The sequence below is a fragment of the Sorex fumeus genome, unplaced genomic scaffold (genome assembly GCF_029834395.1).
Source record: "Sorex fumeus unplaced genomic scaffold, SorFum_2.1 ptg000009l, whole genome shotgun sequence".
NCBI classification, from domain to species: domain Eukaryota; kingdom Metazoa; phylum Chordata; class Mammalia; order Eulipotyphla; family Soricidae; genus Sorex; species Sorex fumeus.
Genome location: NW_026606066.1, coordinates 554,673 through 576,836, shown reverse-complemented (window position 1 = coordinate 576,836; position 22,164 = coordinate 554,673). Strand labels below are relative to the sequence as shown.

The 22,164-nt window shown below is 48.9% G+C and overlaps 2 protein-coding genes across 2 annotated transcripts in view; both read left to right on the top strand.

Annotated features, from left to right (window-relative positions):
• Positions 1 to 22,164, top strand: part of CLASP1 (cytoplasmic linker associated protein 1) — a 376,782-nt gene that overhangs the window by 279,057 nt on the left and 75,561 nt on the right. The window lies entirely within an intron of this gene.
• TFCP2L1 (transcription factor CP2 like 1) overlaps positions 15,222 to 22,164 on the top strand; it is a 60,625-nt gene continuing 53,682 nt past the window's right edge. Inside the window, exons 1-3 of the mRNA XM_056110471.1 lie at positions 15,222 to 15,283; positions 15,914 to 15,943; positions 19,426 to 19,577. Of these exons, the coding sequence (XP_055966446.1) occupies positions 15,222 to 15,283; positions 15,914 to 15,943; positions 19,426 to 19,577 (244 nt within the window). The remainder of the gene's footprint in view (positions 15,284 to 15,913; positions 15,944 to 19,425; positions 19,578 to 22,164) is intronic.

The window sequence follows — 22,164 nt, the reverse complement described above, 5'->3', positions numbered from 1 at the left end:
GGGACCATAAGGGATGCCAGGGACTGAACTCCATTGGCCACATGCATGGTAAGGGCCCTAGCTGATGTACTATTGGTCTGGCCCTGAATTTTCTTTTCTTTTGCTTTTTGGGTCACACCTGGCGATGCACAGGGATTACTCCTGGCTCTGCACTCAGGAGTTACTCCTGGCAGTGCTCAGGGAACCATATGGGATGCTGGGAATCGAACCCGGGTCAGCCATGTGCAAGGCAAACGCCCTACCCGCTGTGCTATCTCTCCAGCCCCATCTGGCCATCTGGCCCTGAATTTTAAAATAATCTTTAAAAATATTTTGAATAATGTTAGCATAATACAGAGAACTCCTGAACATACTTTGCCCAGTTCTCCATTGTTAACCTAGTCTTGGATTACTGTGTATATTTATCAAAGTTAAGAAACTGGGATTGCCCCGTTCACAATTGTGCCCCAGAAAATCAAGTACCTAGGAATCAGCTTAACTAAGGAAGTAAAAGACCTGTACAAAGAAAACTACAAAACGCTACTTCAGGAAATAAAAGAGGACATGAGGAAATGGAAAGATATCCCCTGCTCATGGGTCGGGAGACTTAACATTGTCAGAATGGCAATGCTACCGAAAGCATTGTATAAATTCAATGCAATCCCTATAAGGATACCCATGACATTCTTCAAAGAAATGGAGCAAACACTTCTGAAATTTATATGGAACAATAAGCCCCCACGAATACTAAAGCAATTCTTGGGAAAAACAAAATGGGAGGAATCAACCTCCCTAACTTCAAGCTCTACTACAAAGCAGTAATAATTAAAACAGTATGGTACTGGAACAAAGGCAGAACTGCAGACCAATGGAACAGGGTTGAATACACTGACATCTCCCCTCAATCATACGATCATCTAATCTTTGATAAAGGTGCAAGAAATGTGAAGTGGAGTAAGGAAAGCCTCTTTAACAAATTGTGCTGGCATCACTGGACGGCTGCATGCAAAAAAAATGGGCTCAGAACTCTGCCTAACACCGTGTACAAAAGTAAGATCAAAATGGATTAAAGACCTCAACATCAGACCAGAAACCATAAGGTACATTGAAGACAAAGTTGGCAAAACCCTCCATGACATTGAAGCTAATGGTATTTTCAAAGATGCCACACCACTGGCCGAGCAAGTGAAAACAGAGATAGATAAATGGGACTATCTTAAACTAAGAAGCTTCTGCACCTCCAAAGAAACAGTGACCAAAATACAAAGACAGTCTACAGAATGGGAAAGGATATTCGCCGAATACACATCTGACAAGAGGTTGATATCAAGGATATACAAAGTACTGGTTAAACTCCACAAGAAGAAAACATTCAACCCCATCAAAAAATGGGGCAATGAAATGAACAGAGATTTTCTCAAAGAAGAAATCCAAATGGCAAAAAAGCACATGAGAAAATGCTCTACATCATTAATCATCAGGGAGATGCAGATCAAAACCACAATGAGATACCATCTCACACCTCAGAGACTGGCCCACATCCACAAGAACAAAAGCAACCGATGCTGGCGTGGATGTGGCAAGAAAGGAACACTTCTTCACTGTTGGTGGGAATGCCGACTGGTTCAGCCCTTTTGGAAAACAGTACGGACGATTCTCAAAAAATTAGAAATTGAGCTCCCATTTGACCCAGCAATAGCACTCCTGGGAATATATCCCAGAGAGGCAAAAATGTATAGTCGAAGTGACATCTGCACTTGTTTGTTCATTGCAGCACTCTTTACAATAGCCAGAAACTGGAAGAAACCTGAGTGCCCAAGAACAGATGACTGGTTAATGAAACTTTGGTACATCTACACAATGGAGTACTATGTAGCTCTTAGAAAAGATGAAGTCATGAAATTTACATACAAGTGGTACAACATGGAAAGTATCATGCTAAGCGAAATGAGTCAGAAAGAGAGGGATAGACATAGAAAGATTGCATTCATCTGGGGGATATAAAATAACAAAATATGAGATTAATACCCAAGAATAGCTGAGATCAGCACCAGGAGGATTACTCCATAGCTTAGAGGCCAGCTGGGTGTTCTATGGGAAAGGACAGCTCGGATAGAGAGGGGAGCACCAAATAAAGGGTGTCTGGCGGATCCTCCCAGGAGGGGAGAGGCATGTTGAAAGTAGACTATGGACTGAACATGTTTGCCACTCAATGCCTCTTTTGCAGACCACAACACCCAAAAGGAGAGAGAGAACAAAAGGGAATGCCCTGCCACAGAGGCAGTGTGGGATGGGGGGGATGGGGGTGGGAGGGATATTATCCATGGTGGTGGAAAATGGGCACTGGTGGAGGGATGGGTGTTTGATCATTGTATAGTCGAGACCCAAGCACAAAAATTTGTGGATCTACAACTGTAGCTCATGGTGTTTCACCAATTAAAAAAAAAGAAAAAAAAAAAGAAACTGGGATTGCTCCAGTGCCATTAAACAAATTCAAACGTTGTCCTGATTTGAAAGCTCATCATTGAAAAGTGATATTCTTGACCCCCATCATGGTCATGGAGATGACAGCATGAGCAGCTGGTCAATAAGATTCAAAGGACAAAAATTGTGATGAGACAGATAGAGATAGCAGATGTAAGGCACTTGCCTTGCATGTGACCAGCCTGGTTTAATGATCCCCAGCACTGAACAGGGTCCCCTGAACACCAGCAGGAATGATCCTCAAGCATAGCTGGGTATGGCCTAACTCTCCTCCCCCTCCCCCCATCTGCCGAAATAAAGACCAAACAAACATGCAAAAGGTCACATTCTTTTTTGGGGGTACAGAAGGGGCATACCCGGCAATGCTCAGGGATTACTTTTGGCTCTGCACTAAGAAATTAATCCTGGCAGTGTTCAGAGGACCATATGGGATGCCGGGGATTCAACTCAGATGGCCACATGCAAGGCAAATGCCCTACCACTGTACTATCACTCCAGCCCCCAAAGTAATCATTTTTAAAAAATGAGAATTAATGGAGAGAGGGGCTGGAGCGATAGCACAGTAGGTAGGGCATTTGCCTTTCATGCGGCCGACCTGGGTTCGATTCCTCCGCCCCTCTCGGAGAGCCCATCAAGCTACTGAGAGTATCCCACCTGCACGGCAGAGCCTATCAAGTTCCCTGTGCCGTAATCGATATGCCAAAAACAGTAACAACAAAGTTACTTTGTTACTATTGGTACTATTGCGGCAACATGGGAAGATGCCATTGTTGACAACATTGACGAGGAATATGATCGACTGGTTCAGCACCTCCATGAATGTGCGAGGAACGCCAAGAGAGAGATAGCCACAAAAAAAACGCCTGTCTTCGAAAACTCTTGAGCTAATTCGCCAGCGTGGTTTGGCGCATGCCTCAGGCAACCGCACGCTAACGTCCGAGCTCGCAAAGCAGTGCAGAGATGCGATCAAGGAAGACCTCAAAGAGAGAAGAGCAGAAGTACTGGTAGATGCGGCAGAAGCCGGGAAAAGTATTCGCAATGCCCGCCTGTCCTTCGCCAACTACAAGACCAAGATGACTGCCCTCCGACGTCCTGATGGATCCATCACATCCTCCAGAACGACAATGGAGAAGATTATCCATGACTTCTACTCAAATCTCTTCGATAGCCATGTCCACTTGCCTACATACCAAATTCCACAGGATGGGTATGTCGTTCCCAACGTTCTCCCTTCCGAAATCCGACACGCCATTTCGTTGGTAAAGAAGCAAACAGCACCCGGCCCAGACAAGGTCAGACCTGAACACCTGAAAAACCTGCCGTCAGTACTCATCAATACACTGGCTCGGCTCTTCACTCGCTACCTGTCTGAATGCAAGGTTCCGTCCCAATGGAAAACCAGCAGGACCGTACTACTGTTCAAGAAGGGAGACATCCATGACATTGGCAACTATCGCCCGATCTGCCTATTGTCTGTCATCTACAAGTTGTTCACGCGAGTCATCCTGAATAGGATTGGCAGAACACTAGATAAAGGACAACCATGCGAGCAAGCAGGGTTCCGCAAAGGATTCAGCACCATCGACCATATCCACACGATAACCAAGCTCATTGAGGTTTCTCGGGAGTTCAAGATGCCACTCTGTCTGACGTTCATTGATTTAAAGAAGGCCTTTGATTCTGTTGAGACGGAAGCGGTCATTGAAGCCCTAGCCAATCAGGGCATTCAAGCCCAATACATCAGGATCCTCCGTGAGCTGTATTGCGGATTCACTACCAGGATCTCACCATTCTACAAAGAAGTGATCATTGATGTCAAGAGAGGGGTGCGGCAGGGTGATACCATTTCACCGAAACTCTTCAGTGCCACCCTCGAGAACATCATGCAACGACTGGAATGGGAAGGAATGGGAGTGAAGATAGATGGTCGACAACTACACCACCTCCGCTTTGCTGATGACATTGTTTTAATAACACCAAACATCAGCCAAGCGGCACAAATGCTGGCCGACTTTGACCGTGAGTGTGGAAAGGTAGGACTACAGCTGAATCTTACGAAGACAATGTTTATGAGAAACAGCCTCGTTCCTGACGCCCCATTCGCTCTCAATGGAACGATCATTTCCGAATGCAACAGCTATGTGTACCTAGGTCGAGAGGTCAACATGACAAATGACCTGGCACCCGAGCTGCGCAGGAGGAAGAAAGCGGCTTGGAACGCCTTCAAGAACGTCGAAGAAATAGCTAAGAGGACGAAGAACCTCCGGCTCCGGGCACATCTTTTTGATTCCACTGTTCTTCCTGCATTAACATATGCCTCAGAGACCTGGGCCCTACGCAAACAAGATGAGAACGCCATTCAGGTCTCCCAAAGAATAGAAAGAGCTATGCTTGGAATATCACGTTTCACTCAAATGAGAGAACGAATCCGGAGTTCTGACATCCGTCGACGATCAAAGATCAGGGACCCTGTCTCATTTGCCAAGGTGTCGAAAATCAGATGGGCTGATCACGTAATGAGATTTAAAGACGACCGTTGGACTAGAGCTGTTACTGATTGGATTCCACGGGATGTCAAGAGACTGCGTGGCCGCCCACCTACCAGATGGTCAGACTTCTTCGTCAAGATCATGAACGATCGGTTTGAGGCCCTTCATGTTCCCGGAGCGAACAGATGCCATTGGGCTACACTAGCACGCGACAGGGACAAATGGAGACGTTACTGGTGCCCGCTCAAGCAAATCGACGACTAACGGGAAGTTAAGTGATTAAGTGAAGTAACAACAAGTCTCACAATGGAGATGTTACTGGTCCCGCTCGAGCAAATCGATGAACAAGGGGAAGACAGTGCTACTTTCAATGGAGAGAGATTAATGTCAAGAGTACATTCTATTTAAACTCTATTTAAAACATGATCATTTATCATGTGATCAGTTTAAAATTAGTGGCAGGCTATATGTTTTTCACAGGAAATCTTTGAATGGGTCTTGTCCTGGTCACACATATTGGCAAACATCAGCAACATGGCGAGTGCTGGATGACCACATAAGGCTCACTGATCCTGTACTGAGCCACATGAACTCGAGACTTGGAGAGTTTGAGGGGCAAATAATCCTCTCTCTCACTGGAGTCATTTTCTACTTAGGAAATTTTTTTTTTTGGTCGCTTGCAGTGGGATGCAATCCTAACTAGTAGCTGGGGTTTTTGATCTCCTGCACACTTTTGAACACTTGAGAATGAAAAGTGAGCTGGGACATGCCTGGCTGGGAGCACTGCAGAGAGGAGGGAGGGTGGTGGGCTCTGTGTGCATCATTTCCAAGCCTTCTCTGAGGCGCTCGTGGGGGAAAGCTGCCTCCCCTTCACTCACGACAACATAAAGCTCTGGGGCACGAGCGATAGTACAGCTAGTACCGACAGTACACAGTCGCTTTGCGTGCGACTCACTCAGGTTGGATCCCCATATGGTCCACGAGCCCTGCCAGGAGTGATCCCTGAGCACAGAGCCAGGAGTTATCCCTGAGCATCACCAGGTGTGCATCCCCTGCCCCCCCAACACACACACACACACACACACACACACACACACACACACACACACTGCCAGCCTCCACATAAAAAGACAGGCATCTCAGTCAGCAAGAGTGGGTGCTCTCATATAGCTCAGGGGCTCTCCCAGTCCCTGCTGCAGGGAGCATGGACAGCTGATGGCACTGGGGGAGGGGGCACAGGGCAGCTCCAGGACCAGCAGAGCCAGCTGAGTTGCTTTAGATCCCAATCCCTCCCCTGTGGCAACCTGTCTGTGACTAGGACTGGCCGGTGTGGGTTACAGCATTCCTATAATGGAGGTGGCTCTGCCCATTCCTTCCATCCTTCAGATCACGGATGCTCTGCAACTAACGTCTGCGTCACCATCACCCAGTTGGCCACAGAGAGGGTGAGTGACTTGCCCTAGGAAACACAGCCGGTTTTTGCCTCAGAAGTCAAAGGAAGCAGGAGCTCATTGTCTCTTCTCTCCTTCTGACTCCAGGGGACTCCCCAGAGCGCCTCCTTTTTGGATCCCTAGAGACCCATGCTCCGGCCTACCTTGGCTTCTTCCCACTTGAGGCTCCTCCAGGGAGAACTTTCATTTTTCACCGTCAGAACTTCCTTTTCCCTGGGGCTCAGCTAAACAACCCCCACCCCACCCCTTTTTTTTTAATCCAAGGGAAGCATCCCCGGGTACCCCACTTCTGAGGTCTTGGGATGGTTCTAGAACACTCAGGTGTGTGCACATACCCATACAGCTCAGGAGAAGCCTGTGGGAAAGAGTCAGCATGGGTGGGGAGATGTTTTCCTTTCTGGAATTTTGTGTTTCATCCTGTGTTATTCCTGTAATGTTAACTGTGTAATACGTAGTGCTATTTGAAGCACTTGCATGCTTTTCCTTTTTTCCTTTTTCTTTTTTGCAGTGCCAGGCAGGGATCAAGCCTAGGGTATTACATCTGCAAGGCAGGCACTCTGCCGGGAGTTACCAGTCCTCTGGATGGTGCGTATTTCGTTTTATGTTGGGGCCACACCCAGCCGAACTCCTGGTGCAGCTTGGGAACAGGCTCATGCAAGGCCTTACTTGCTAGATTATCTCTCCGGGCCAGTGGATTCTTCCTTAGCAACTCCAGTCAGCCTGATGAAAGCAGCAGCTCCTAAGGAGCCTTTCCATGAGGATCCTGTGCTGGGGGCAGGGACTGCCCTTCTGAGCCTGGCATGGCCCCTGATATTCCAGTGTCCTGGAGCCAGAGCAATCGTACAGTGGGCAGGGTGCTTGCCTTGCTCACAGCACACCTGGGTTCAATCTCTGGCACCATAAATGATCCCCTAGCACTGCCAGGAGCGATTCCCGAGCATAGTCAGGAGTAAGCCTTGAGAACCCCTAGAGAAAGAAGGAAGGAAAGAAAGAAAGAAAGAAAGAAAGAAAGAAAGAAAGAGAAAGAGAGGGGGAGAGTGAGAGAGAAAGAAGGAAGGAAGGAAGGAAGGAAGGAAGGAAGGAAGGAAGGAGAGAAAGAGAGAAACAGAAAGAGGGAGGGAGAGAAAGAAAGAAGGAAGGAGGAAGGAAGGAAGGAAGGGAGGGAGGAAGAAAGATAGAAAGAAAGAAGAAGAGAAAGAAAGAAAGAAAGAAAGAAAGAAAGAAAGAAGAAAGGAGAGAAAGAGGGAGGGAGGGAGAGAGAAAGAAGGAAGGAAGGAAGGAAGGAAGGAAGGAAGGAAGGAAGGGAAAGAGAAAGAGAAAGAGAGGGAGAGAGAGGAAGGAAGGAAGGAAGGGAGGGAAGGAGAGAGGGAGGGAGGGAGGGAGGAAGGAAGGAAGGTAAGAAGGAAGGAAGGAGGGAAGGAAGGAAGGAAGGAAAAGAGAGAAAGAGAAAGAGAGGGAGAGAGGAAGGAAGGAAAGGAAGGAAGGAAGGAAGGAAGGAAGGAAGGAAGGAAGGAAGGAAGGAAAGAGAACAACTCCAGGTCCTGCAGAGCACAGACCCCAGGAGCATTTCTCCTTTCCTAGTGGGGTTGTCACCTCTGAGGGCTTAGAGCCCCCCCCCCCCCGTTTGCTGCTGTTGGGTGCACAGCTGCCCCACCCACATCCAGGTTGGGAGTGGAGGGTGTGTACCAGAAAAGAACTGAGCACCAGGCCCAGAGTCCCAGGGATTGAATTTAAATCCCGATTTTCACCACTTCACGCTGGAGAAATTCCTCCAGCTGTCACCTGGCCTTCCTTCAGGGGAAGTCACACTTTTCAGGGGCAGTTAGGATTGAATTCATTAATAAGTGATTTTTTTTCCCCTTTGGGGCCACACTCGGTGGTACTTACTGAATTACTTACTCCTGACTCTGCACTCAGAGATCATTCCTGGTGGGGCTCAGGTGACCCTATTGGGTGCTGGGGATTGATCCCAGGTTGGCTGCATGAAAGGCCACCCATTGTTTTTTTATTTTTATTTTTAATTTTTATTAGTAAAACACCATGAGGTACAGTTGTAGACTTACAAATTTTTGTGCTTGGGTTTCAATTATACAATGATCAAGTACCTATCCCTCCACCACTGCCCATTTCCTACCACCACGGATCCCAGTATCCCTCCCACTCCCCATTCCCCCCATTTCACCCTGCCTCTGTGGCAGGGCATTCCCTTTTGTTCTCTCTCTCCTTTTGGGTCCTGTGGTTTGCAAAAGAGGCATTGAGTGGCAATCATGTTTGGTCTATAGTCTACTTTCAGCATGCATCTCCCATCCTGGGAGGATCCTCCCAACACCCTTTATTTGGTGCTCCCTAAAGGCAGCCCATTGTTTTATCTTCCTGGTCCCAAATAAGTGAAACTGTATGAAGGACCCCTGCTCTGAAGGTGATCCTTTCTCCTTATCCTTATCTTCATTTCCTTCCCCACGGAGGAAGTGAAGGTCTGAGGTGCAGGGGGAGGGCCAGAAGGACAGAGACCAGGTCTGGGAGGGGTCCCTTCCACATCCATCGTGTCCAGCCCCACTCCTCATAGCAGGCATGTTCCATGTTCCTGTCTGTGCACAGCATGGAGGCCTGGCCGGGTCTGTGGCCCAGGAATGCACGGACTGTTTTGGCAACTCACGGTCCGCCAAGCTTGTTGGCATAACAGGGTCCATGGGAGAAGCTCTCCTGGGGAGGAAAACCCTACACATGAGCTCTGCAGAGACCCCCTGCCAAGAGGGAGCTTCCAGGAGAAACTTCCAAGGGATAGGTGACATGTGCCCTTGGTGAGAGTGGACAGCTCCTTTCTTCTTTCTTTCTTTCTTTCTTTCTTTCTTTCTTTCTTTCTTTCTTTCTTTCTCTCTCTCTCTCTCTCTCTTTCTTTCTTTCTTTCTTTCTTTCTTTCTTTCTTTCTTTCTTTCTTTTAGGGTCATACCTGGTGATGCACGGGGGTTACTCCTGGCTCTGCACTCAGGAATTACTCCTGGCGGTGCTCAGGGGACCATATGGGATGCTGGGAATTGAACCTGGGTCGGTCATGTGCAAGGGAAATGCCCTACCTGCTGTGCTATCGCTCCAGCCCTGGGGAACTCATTTCTACCTCCTTTGCCCCTTTGCCTCTTTTCTTCTGTGTCAGGGCTTTGCAAACCTCAGGTCCTGCCTTATTCTCTTCTCTCTCTCTCTCTCTCTCTCTCTCTCTCTCTCTCTTCCCATTCCTGCCCCCCCCCTCTTCATTTCTCACCTCCCCTCCTTCTCCTTTTTGGGTTTTCTGCAGGTCACTCAGTAATTACTCCTGGCAGTGCTCAGAGGACCATGGGATGCTAGGGTTCGAACCTGGGAAGGCTGCGTGCAAGAAAAACATCCCATCCTCTGTACTATTGCTCTGGCCCATCTGCCTTACTCTCTTAAACCTCAGCTTTCCCATCTGTCTAAGGGGAGATTGCTCCTCTCTCCTTCTGGGGGCTCCTGGAGAGAGTGGCTGGTCAGTATCCTGAAGTTACCAGCAGGGATTTCAGTTCCTTTCTCCTTTAGGGAATAGAAGTAACTAACACAAATTGTTGTTTTGTGTTGAGGAGTCACACTCTGCACTCAGGGGCTCGTCCTGGCTCTGTGCTCAGGAGTGGCCCTTGGCAATGCTTGGGAGACACTGTAGGATGCCTGGTATGAAACCAGGGTCAGTGGGATGCCTTAATCCCTGTCCTATCTCTTTGTTCTGTGATGCTTTAAGGATCAGGCCTTGTTGAGAGTTTATGTCCTCTGTCTAGATATTTACAAAACAAGCAGCCTCTTTCCCACTTGTAGGTCTGGGAGAGAGACACAGTCTTGGGGCATAGTGTCTAAACAGACGCTAGCCACTAACCAGTGGAGTTCTGGGGGTGTCCATACCTGCCTTTCTGCTTGGTTTAGAAGGGATTCTTGGGGCCAGAGCAGTGGGTAGGGCATTTGTCTTACATGAGGCCAGCTCAGGTTCCATCCCTGGCATCCCATTCAATCCCCCGAGCACCACCAGAAGTAATTTCTGAGTGCAGAGTCAAGAGTAACTCCTGAACATCACTGGGTGTGACCCAAAAGTCAAAACAAGCAGACAAAACAAAACAAAACAAAAACCAGAAGGCGTTCTTTCCTCCCCAGGCAAAACATATGACAACTTGAATATTCGGGAAGCAAACATGAGACTTCTCTTTCCTCTACGACGCCACCTTTTGGGCCTTTGGCAGGCTGCGTCCTGTGAGTGAATGAGTAACTGACCACAACAGGTGAGGCTCACCATGTGTGAAGAGCGAACCACAAACTGAGGGCTGGAGAGATAGAAAAGGCGGTAGGGTGTTTGCCTTGCATGTGCCTAGCCCAGCATCGATCCTCAGTATCCTGTATGGTCCTCCTAGCATTTCCAGGACTAATTCCTGAGTGCAGAGCCAGGAGTAACCCTTGAGGATTGCCAGGTGTGACCTCTCCTTATCCCCTGGCCAAACCCTCCCCAAGGGAACGGACGGCAAAAGCATAGGTCCTGCCTTTCAGATCTGATCTCGAAATCCAGCTGTGGCATTCACCCTACCCAGCCTTGGTTTCTGCATCTGTAAAATGAGACCGTGTGCCTAATTCTCCTTGTGGGGAGTATCGTAGGGCATGGTTCTAGACTGGCAGAGAGGAAAACTCAATACTGCTCCTTCTGTGAATAGTGGACTTTACAGATAAAAATGAGGTACTGGTAAGTCATTGCCTGCACAGTGCCTCACTGGACTGGCAGCCCTAACAGTGTTATGTGGGTCTTATAAGAGCCATGAGTTAGAAGCAGGGATACTCTTTCCTGTTCAGATAGTGTGTCTCTCATGCCATCTCTGTGGGCACTGCCTTGCCCCTTCTCTCAAGTAGACCAACAGGGGCAGAAGAGATAGTAGTGAGTTGGGAGTTTTCCTTGCATGCAAACAACTTGGGTTCAATCCCTGGCATCACATATGGTTTCCCAAGCACCATCAGGAGTAATTCCTGAGTGTCCAGACAGGAGTAACCCCTGAGCATCACCAAGTATGACCCAAAAGCCAAAAAGAAAAAAAGGAAGAAAAAAAAAGCCTCAATGTTTCTTTTCTTTTCTTTTCCTTTTATCCTTCCTTCCTTCCTTCCTTCCTTCCTTCCTTCCTTCCTTCCTTCCTTCCTTCCTTCCTTTCCCCTTCCTTCCTTTCTCCCTTCCTTCCTTTCCTCCTTCCTTCCTTCCTTCCTTCCTTCCTTCCTTCCTTCCTTCCTTCCTTCCTTCCTCCCTCCCTCCCTCCCTCCCTCCCTCCCTCCCTCCCTCCTTTCTTTCTTTCTTTCTTTCTTTCTTTCTTTCTTTCTTTTCCAGTTTTGGGCCACCCCCAGCTGTGCCAAAGGCTTCCTCCTGACCCTGGCTCAGGGATCACTTCCAGAAGGATTCAGTGAAACATTATGGGGTGCCGGGGATAGAACCTGAGTCATCTGCATACAAGGCAAGAGACTCCCTGCTGTAGTATCACTTGGCCCAAGGCCTCAGTGTTTTATTTCTCTGTAAAAATGACACAAATCAGCCCAAAATGCATTGGCTTAAATTCACAGCCATCAATTTGCTCCCTCACCTGCCTCTGGACAGTGCTCCTTTCACTCCCATGTGGCGTCAGCTGGAGCAAAGGCATCAGTGCACTTCAGATAAGCTTTGCTGTTGGCTGAATGGCTGGGCATGACCCTCCCACTGTTCTGGGGCAGCTGGACTCTCTGTGGTGGTCCAGAACTGCAGGACAACGGGATAGCAGCTGGCACAAAGACAACCTCCCTTTCACTGATGTCTAAGAAAAAGCCAATCACAAGGCCAGCCAGATGGATGCCAGGATGAGAGGAAATAGACCTCAGGTGTTGATTAGAGAAGCAGTTAGCGGTCAATTTAGCCCACCCAGAGTCATGTGTCCTGACACAACCAGACTTGAGCCAATGTAATCTGTTTCCCAGGTTATGTACCCTTCCTTCTGGCCCTTATACACACTGTGAGCTTGCTGGAGACCCTCCTCTGTCCTCTGTTTTACAGATGGCCTCACTTCTGACCACCTCACTTCCGGTTAGAAAACATCAATGACACTACCCAGGTGACTTTATAGAGCTCCAAAGTCCTCTCTCGCATGATCAGAACAGGTTCTAGTTAATTCTGATCACATACTGTAGTATAATTGTTGCTTACATCTGCTTCCCCAGCATCCCAGGTTATCCATGACCCATGACAAGTGTTGTGAGGGTCTCTGTGTTTTTTCTGCACTATCCCAGGGCACTTTCTATTCAAAGCCTATTGGTCCTGGTCCCTGAGATTGTGCCCAATAACTTAGCAATCAGAACACGTATTAGAATGTTATCACCTGCATAAGGGGTGGGAAGGAAATAGAAATGGACTGAGGGAGCTTCCATGACTGGCCCAAGGGAAGTTCTAAAGTAGCTCAGAGGGGGAATGGGCAAACACTCATGACTTACTCCTGACTTTGTGCTCAGGGACCACTCCTGATAGTGTTCAGGGGACCATATGGGATGCCAAGGAGCAATCCTGGATCAGATGTGTATAAGGCAAATGCTGTACCTGCTGAATTATCTCTGTGGCCCCTGGGAAGACAATTTTACTCCTGCTTTGATGGTCATTAGGATGTGGAACACCCAGCAGGGCTGTGACCTGGGGCCAGGTGTCTTACTGCAGTGGTCCAAGAAGGTTGCTGGTGAGGGACTGCTTAAATCACTCTCTGTGACTGGGGTAATAAGTCCTTTCCAGAAGGCAGATTAAGTGGCACAATTTTGTGTTCCTCATAGGACAGAAGAATAATGGGTAGGCAGAACTCGCAGAGAACTGCTCTGGTGAAGGGGCTTGCCTGTGTGTGACCTGCTGCCAGAGGGAGAGCTGAGAGAGCTGAGAGAGGGAGGGATGGACTTATCTCCATGCTTCCAGGAGGAGCTGGGAGTTGGAGGCCTGTGCTCCCGGCAGGGTTTAATTCAGTCCACACCCAGCTCTTGTACTGCCAAACACTGTGGGTGTGGGTCATAGTTCTATTACTTCCACTGACCCCCCACCCTCCATGTTCCACCAGCCTGATCTTTCTAAAAGGTACATACACAGCTCCACTGCTTAAAATACTCTTCAAGTAAAATTGCATCTCCTTGCCAAGATCTGCCCGGGGCCTTTGTTATCGGCTCTACTCAACTCTCCCATCTCATTTCATAAAGTGTCTCTTGGGTCACCGAGTCCAGTGATGCCAAAAGTTTGTGTCAAGGCCTCTGCAATGATTATTGTACCCGCCTGGGTCCACTTTTCTTGCTGATAGGCATAAAGATGCATCCTCTGCTGTCACAAATTCTCAGCTCAGTATCATCTTCTCTAGGAAGCTTTCCCCAATTACTCATTCCCTTAATGCATTCCTCTTTTCATGTTTATTCAACAACTATGTATTGGTTGGAGCCAGAGAGATAGTACATGAACCAGGACACTTACCTTGCATACAGCCTATCTGGGTTTGACTCTGCACACGGCACATGGTCCTTTGAGCACCACCAGGAGTGATCCTTGAGCACAGAGCCAGGAGTAAGCCCTGAGCATAGCTGGGTGAGCCCGGAAATAAACAGGCAAAGAAGTTTTAAAGACTCACTCTCCCAAACACAGTTCCAGGCAGAGGCAATTACCTGCAACTGGTGAATTGGAGTACCAGCATTGCCCTCTTGGAGCTTACATTTGAGTGGAAATGGATAAAAAAAACCCAGATAAAAATAAAAACACCAGTCAGAATGGAACGTGCTAAGGGGCCAGGGCCATAGCACACCAGGTAAAGTATTTGCCTTGCACAGGGCTGACTTGGGTTTGATCCTTGGTATCCCCTATGGCCATCGGAGGACAGGCAGGAGTAATTCTTGAGTGTAGGACCCAGGAGTAACCTTTGAGCATTGGCGGGTTAGAACAAACAAGAAAACAGCAAACGAGAGAGAGAGAGAGAGAGAGAGAGAGAGAGAGAGAGAGAGAGAGAGAGAGAAGAAAGGGAAGAAAGAGAGAGAGAAAGGAAGGAAGAGAAAGGAAGAGAAGGAAAGGAAGGAAGGAAGGAAGGAAGGTAGGAAGGAAGGAAGGAAGGAAGGAAGGAAAGAAAGGAAAGGAAGGAAGGAAGGAAGGAAGAGAAAGGAAGAGAAGGAAAGAAGGAAAGAAAGGAAAGGAAGGAAGGAAGGAAGGAAGGAAGGAAGAAAGGAAGGAAGGAAGAGAAAGGAAGAGAAGGAAAGAAGGAAAGAAAGGAAAGGAAGGAAGGAAGGAAGGAAGGAAGAGAAAGGAAGAGAAGGAAAGAAGGAAAGAAAGGAAAGGAAGGAAGGAAGGAAGGAAGGAAGGAAGGAAGGAAGGAAGGAAGGAAGGAAGGAAGGAAGGAAGGAAGGAAGGAAGGAAGGTTAAGGCAGAGGATGGCTGGGACGGATCCTTCCTTGATATCCAGGCTCAGGGCGGTGTCTCTCCCCAACCTTGTGCAGCTTCGTGCGTGCACCAAACCCCAGGCTCAGAGGAAGGTGAGGGAAGCGGTCGCGAGTGGCGTGGGCCCGACCCCCTTGGGGCGGGAGGAGAGGGTCTGGCCAGAGGCGGGGAGGCGTTGTCTGGCCCGGGAAGGGCGCGCCCGTGCAGGTCGGCCAGGTGCGCCCGCCGCCCGGAGCCACCGAGCAGCCGGGCCACCCGGGGGCGTGTCCGGCCGGGCCCCGCCCCGCCAGCGCCGCTATAAGAGCCCCGCGCGGCCGGGAGGGCGCGACTTGCAGGTGACGGCGCCAGGTGGTGCGCGGCGTCCCGGGGCGGGCTCGGAGCGCTCCAGCCATGCTGTTCTGGCACACGCAGCCCGAGCACTACAACCAGCACAGCTCGGGCAGCTACCTGCGGTAAGAGCCCAGCTGCCCCCGGGGGTGGGGGGGGTCCCGGCAACCAGCAGCGGCGGACGCGCGCGGCGCTTTGGGCGTCCGGGACCAGCGGACGCTCGAGCCTCTGGGCGCACGCCATCCAGACCCGCCCTTAGTCCCCGCTGGGGCAGTAGGGGCCCGACGCGCGGACCCCCTCGGCGCCGGGCTCCCGGACCCTGTCGCCCCCGACGACGGCCCCTCCCCGGGCCACCCAGCAGCCGGGCGCGCCGCGCGCACCTGCCGGCCGCAGCCTCCCGGGCTCGGTCTCTGTCCTCACGGCCCGGGTGCATGGACAGAAACTTCCTGTCCCCCGGCGCGTCCAGGGGACGCGCAGTCCTGCTCTTTGCCCCTCTCGTCCCGGGTCCCTCTGCACGCCGCTCGCCCGCCCCGGTGCCCTAGGTCGGGCCGAGGGGCGAGAGAGTGGCCTTGGCATATCCGCGCTCCACCTCTCTGAGCGCGGGCGGGGTCCCCAAGGACCCCAAGGATCCGTGGCACCCTTACCCCCCCCCCCCCCCCCCCCCCGCCGCGCCCCGCGCTCCAGCTGGTGCTTTTAACGTGTGTCGGAGTCCTGTCCATTTATTGCCCTTGATGGAACTCTTTCTTCTTCTGCAGGGATTTGACTAGTGCTCTTCAGAGGGAAACGTAAGTCTGGCCTCTTTTTGCAAAGTACTCTGCCGTCCCCTTTTAGGACCCCCGCCACCGTTTGCTTCAGATCCTGAAGGATTATCATTATTATTTCCACACACACCCCTACACACACACACACACACACACACACACACACACACACACACACACAGAGTTCTGCAGCAAGCCGGGTACTAATGGGCAGTCATTTCACTTTCTGAACTCGTCTGAACCAGCTTTAGCCTGTCTTTATTTCCATCCTAGTCAGTTTGTGAAATGTGCCTAATTTCACCCAAAGGGCATTTGGTATAGGCTCAGAGAAAGTGGATTGTGAGGCCTAGGGAGTTGCAGGTAATGACAGCTGCAAACTGAGAGTTGCCCCAACTACTTTCAGTTTTTTTTGTTTCTTTCAAGGCGTTCCCATTCAGATTTAGGAGCACAAGGTGTTTGCAATCCTGGCCTTTGATGGGTGTTTGCTCTCCCTGCAGACATGACCCTTTTAGAAGGCAAGGGAATGATTTGGCTTAACTGATGTGGGTTCTGTTCTTTATTCATGGGCCAGAGTAGGAAGGAGATGACATAAATTTGGGGTTAAGGATTCTTAGAACTGCCCCCTGGGACCTTCTAGACAGATGTTAATCCTCTGTAGATTTTCATTCATTAAAAAAACAAACGCTTCAACTGAATACGTTTTTAAAATACATTGTGCTGAAGTTATAGTTGTATGGTTTGTTCTATGTTTTGGGGACACACCCGGCAGTGCTCAGGGTTTACTCCTGACTGCTCATGGGTCATTCTGGGCTTTGTTCAGAGGGACCATATGTGTTGCTGGGGATCAAGCTGCATCGGCTGTATGCAGTCAGGTGCCTTATCCCACTGTACTACCTCTCTGGCCCCATTAGTTGTAGTTTCGTCCAAATTGTAGTTGGTGTCTGTCAATCATGTTGCCTGCCATAACTTTAAAATGAATTTGAAGGTGACCCTGAGTGGTGAGCAAGTGTATTGAAAACTTCCTGGTTGCCTAAAATGTCATCCATTAGCGAATATTTCTCTCCTTGCATAAGTGTTGTCTTTGCTGTTGAGCGCCACTGACCACCAACAAGGACATTTGTAGAGCACTTTAGGTGACGTGGGGGTGTGTCTGTGCATGGGATTGAACCCAGGGGCTCACACATGGAGCAAGGCACGTCTCTATGACCGAGTCATGTCCTGGTCCCTTCACAGAATGTGTTTTTAGCATTTGGGTTTTGTAGTAAGTGAGGAAGGGCATGGGCATTGCTGGAAAGATGCCAATGATGGTTGGCACCTTCCTGGTTTCTGGGATCATTTTGGGATGACGGACAGAGAGACATTTTAATCCTTACCTTTTGTTTTGGGCTACACCCAGTGGTGCTCAGGGATCACTCTTGATGGTCCCTGGTGAACATATGTAGTGCTGGGAGATCAAACCAGGGTGGGCTTTAATCCTTTAATTTAAAGAAATGCTTTAATCCTCTGTACTATCTTCTTGGCCCCTGCTTCATACTCTTTATAAAAGCTCTCCTTTCTAGAAGGGGCTGGAGAGATAGTACCGTGGGTAAGGCACTTGCCTTTTGTGCCATGGACCCGGCATGGCCAGGTGTGGTCCAAAATTTGAAAAAAAAAATCATCTTTGTAGAAAGAAAAAAATATGTTGCTTTTTGGAAGTTGTGGTATTTGCTCTGGTAGAAACTAGCTTTATTAAAGACCAAGGTGGGAGTCAGCGAGTTGGCACCCCGGGGCCACTCACTTGGCTTGTCCTTTCTCTTGGTTTCTGTATTTTAGTTTTGACTGCCCCCGCCTTTCTTAGAACTTCTGCAGGTTGCATGGTCCAAATCGCAGGGTTCAAATCGCAGAGTGACTTTCCTCCCTCCTTCCCTTTCTCTGTTTGATGTTCTTGTGACTTTTATTCCTTGGCAAATAAGGATGCCAGGCTTGAAACGAGTTACTGTTGAGTGATGGTTCTTACCCACCATTCCTCCCTGCCCCCCCCTTTTTTTTTTACTTAGAGGCAGAAGCCCATGGATTATTAACTTAACATGGTCTGGGCAAACATAAAATTATGCAATCTCGAAGTGAGCAGGCCTGCTTACTTCTCCAGTGTTCCTAGATATACACTTCGACTGGGAATATGCCCAGTTTGGTTAAAAAAAAAAAAAAGAGGGTGTGGAGGAGCCAGGAGAGCAGTGGAGGGTGGCAGGGGCGACACTGCCTGGGGGAGGGGGGCTGCAGGTGCTGCCCGAGACAGACCCTCCCTTCCGCGCACTGGTTAGATATTGCTGGGGTGTGTGCAGGTTTTGCTTTAGAGACTCTCGTTTATTGTGTTGTATGAGGAACAATTTGTTCCAGCGACTCTGCTGTTTATAGAATGAAGTGGGGTCAGCAAATCTGATTCATCAGCCGGCACAGGGAGGGAGGAGGGTCATCACGATATGGGTGTGGGCACTTGGGGGGCACCTGTTCCCATGCTGCTCTGACTTGAGAGGTCTTCGGCAAATCTCTGCTGCACCGAGACTGTGCTTGTTCTCAGGGATTTCTTTCCCCTTCAAGGGCATTTGAAAAAAAAAAGAAAAAAGAAAAAAAGCAACTAGAAATAAATTCTCTAGTCATCAGCTAATGTAGGGCTAAATTTGGGGATATGATAGGGGGATTTTGTTTGGGGGAAGAGGAAGAGAATGTTTGGGCACCTCTTTCTTTCTGGAATTGAAACCAAGATCTGTCCTTGTTTTGTATTTAGGAGCTATTCATGACCCTTAAAATAGGGTTTATGGGTCAGATAGTTTGGTTTTGTTTTTTAAAGAATTGCCGAGCGAGTGTCTTAAGTTGTGTGAGCTGACAGGACAGCTTCTTCGTTTGAATAGTTGGCAGAACTCTAAGGGCAGGGTTGTGCGGGTCTGAATTGTGGCTCGAAACTCAGTTTTGGGTTCCAGTCCTTACCCTTGCCAGCAAGATTTTCATGTGCAATGTCTGAATGCAAAAGAAATGCTCTTGCATTCGTAAGACGCATGTTGGCCGCTAATCCCTTTCTCTAATATTTCTGTAATTCAAGGATGTTAAGTTTTTACTTTTTGTTTTCTGGGCCATATCTAGCTGTGGCCAGGGTTCCCGGATCACTCCTGGTGACTTGGGGGAGACCCAACCCAGGTCAGCCACATACAAGGCGACCTTCTTATCGCAGCATGATCACACTGGCCCAATTGGTGAATATTAGATTGGGTTGCATTTCTTCCTCTTTGATGGCTTGTTGAGTGACCCTTGAGGCCTCTGAGTGAAAGGAGAGTCTCTGAGCATTGGTTTCCACTCTGTGCCCACGCACGTCTCAGGGGTTTTGCGATGGGAAGTGAGAAGTATCAGAAGCCCAGTTAACACGATGCGTTCACTTTGCTAAGTGCTTGGGTCACGGGGGCTCTGCAGACCCCTTCTCCCACTAGCTCCATCTTTGCAAACAGACTCCTGATCCTCCCTCCTGTGTGTTGCAGTGATGTGCTTGCCCTCCCCATCTTCAAGCAAGAAGAGCCCCAGCTGTCCCCCGAGAATGAAGCCCGCCTGCCCCCCCTGCAGTATGTGCTGTGCGCAGCCACTTCGCCTGCGGTGAAGCTGCATGAGGAGACCTTGACCTACCTGAACCAAGGTAGGTAGCAGAGGAAAGGGGGTGGGATGAGGGAAGGGCAGTGATTGCTGAAAGGAGTTGGGGGACTCCCTGGAGCGGGATCCATGGCCATCTGGGCCTTCTTCCCTGGTCACCAAGTGGGGAGAGATGGGGTTGGGTCAGGTTTGTCTTCCTAGCCAGGAGACCTCTCTGAGCCTCACTGTCTTCATCTGGGGGGGGGGGGGGGGGGAGGGGGAAGGGAGTCGATAGGGCGTTTGCTTTACACACAGCTAACCCGGGTTCGATTCCCAGCATCCCAGCATACTCCTGAGTACTGACAGGAGTAATTCCTGAGTGTTGAGCCAGGAGTAACCCCTGAGCATCGCTGGGTGTGACCCCTCCCCCCCAAAAAAACATTACTAAGGGCCAGAGAGCTAGAACAGGAGTTAAGGCACTTACTGTCTTGCATTTTGCCAACCCCAGATTGATCCCCGCATGCGTATGGTCCTCTTAACCCCACCAGGAGTGATCCCTGAACACAGAGCCAGGAGTAAGTCCTGGGCACTGCCAGGTGTGGGCCCCAAACTGAAAAACCTGACCTAAAAAAAAAAAAAACATAATGAGCTCATAAGTTCATAAGTATTTTGTTGCTCAGGCCAACTGTGGGTAATAAAGTTCACATTTCCACAGTAGCTTGACGGAGCAAATGATCAGTGATTGGCAGCCATATAAAGTTGTAATGACTAGCGATCGAGGTCCACTGACCATGTCCTTCCTGGAAACAGAATACTTCCTTTAGTAATAAGCTGCTCTTCTTCCCCTCCTCCTTTTTTATTTTTTTTGAGTTTGAGCAATACCTGGTGGTGCTCTGGGGCTACTCCCTGCTCGGAGGTCACTCCTGGGGCTGCTTGGAGGACCATATACAGGGCTAGGGAACAGAACCCGGACCTTGTGTGTGCAAAGCCTGCGGCCTAGCCCATTGAGCTCTCTCGCCGGTGCTCAGTTGCTCTTCTTTCCCGAGCTGCAGCGGGCAGAGGTGGGAAGGTTGGTCCTGTTCTGTCTAACACATAAGAGGGGCTGAATTCCGTTCGTGCTGAGACAGAAGGCCATTGTGGCAGCGGGGACAAAAATCTTTCACCATGTTCTGAGAGAGACGACACGGGCTGTGGAGTTTGGATTTCAGTGGCAGCGCTTTCCCCGGTCCGTGGCCCTGAGTCGCCTTTTCAGTTTCCCTGGGCCTCCGTGGGTTCCTGTGTAAAATGAGAAGTGTAACTGTGTGACGCTGGGAAGAATGCAGGTGTGTGAGGTGGCGGCATGATAATGACTGTTCAGCCGCTGATTCCCGCTCAGGGCCTGTGGGTCGGTGTCCTAAGGGATTGGCGCTTTTGTGGTCTGTGCCTCTCTCTGTCTAGTGCACTTCCTTCCTGGGTCACCTCATAGCATCAGGGTGGAAGAGGACCCACCCCTGTGTTTCGAATGCCAAAAGCAGGAGAGGGCCCTGAGGTCAGAGCGGTTTCTGGAGCCTTGCACCCCATTGCAGGGGGATTGCTATGTAGTGGTGATTGGTTTTACATTCTCTGTGTGTATATATATATATATATATATATATATATATAATGTATAATGTAATATGTATAATATATAATTAGATGTATAATATATACATATTATACATCTAATATATATACATCTAATATATATACATAATATATATATATATTTTTTTGCCACACTCAGCAGTATTCAGGGGTTACTCCTGGCTCTGCATTCAGGAATTACTCCTGGCAGTTCTTGGGGGACCAGTTGGGATGCTGAGGATTGAACCCAGGTCAAGCGCCCTACATGCTGTACTATTTATTACTCTGGCCCTATCTTTTTTCGTATCCTTTGTGGACTTTCCTGTTAGAATGTTTACATCTTAATTGTTGTAAGAGCATCACATATATGAAGACTGCCACCCATTGTAGCTGGCATATATGGGAATCATTTTCTCCACTGGCTGATGGCCATTCGACTGTGCTTATTGCATATATTATTTGTGGTTTATTTTATAAAAATATTTTTGTGATGTGGAATATAAGTCACAATTTTTTCCCTATGTATAGATGTGTCTTAAATGCCTATTGTCCAATACTTGGTCTTTCAAAATTTTTTTCCTTTATGCCTATGCCTGCCCATACCCAAATCAGCCTAATAATTGCTGTTTTGTTTAGCGGTTTCTAAGATTGAAATGTGTTTGGAATTTTGGGGGACACCTAGTGATCAATCATTTAATTATGCTATTAAGGATTATGTATTTTATTTATTCATTTATCTATTGAATCACCATTAGATACAAAGTTGCAAAGCTGTTTGTGATATGTTTTCAGTGGATTAGGTATTTTAGACCAACAACATGTGTGTATATTTCCCAGCTTTATTAGAGAGCTTCCCTTCCCTCCCCTTTCCTCCCCTCTCCCCTCCCTTTTCCTCCCCTCCCCTCCCTTCCCCTCTCCTTCTCATGGACATCCTGGCATCAGGGTGGAGGAGGGCCCCAAGGACACAATGACTTCTGGAGCCTTGCACCCATTACAGGGGAGTTGCAATGTAGTGGCGATTGGTTTCACACCCTCTATATATTTTTTGTTTT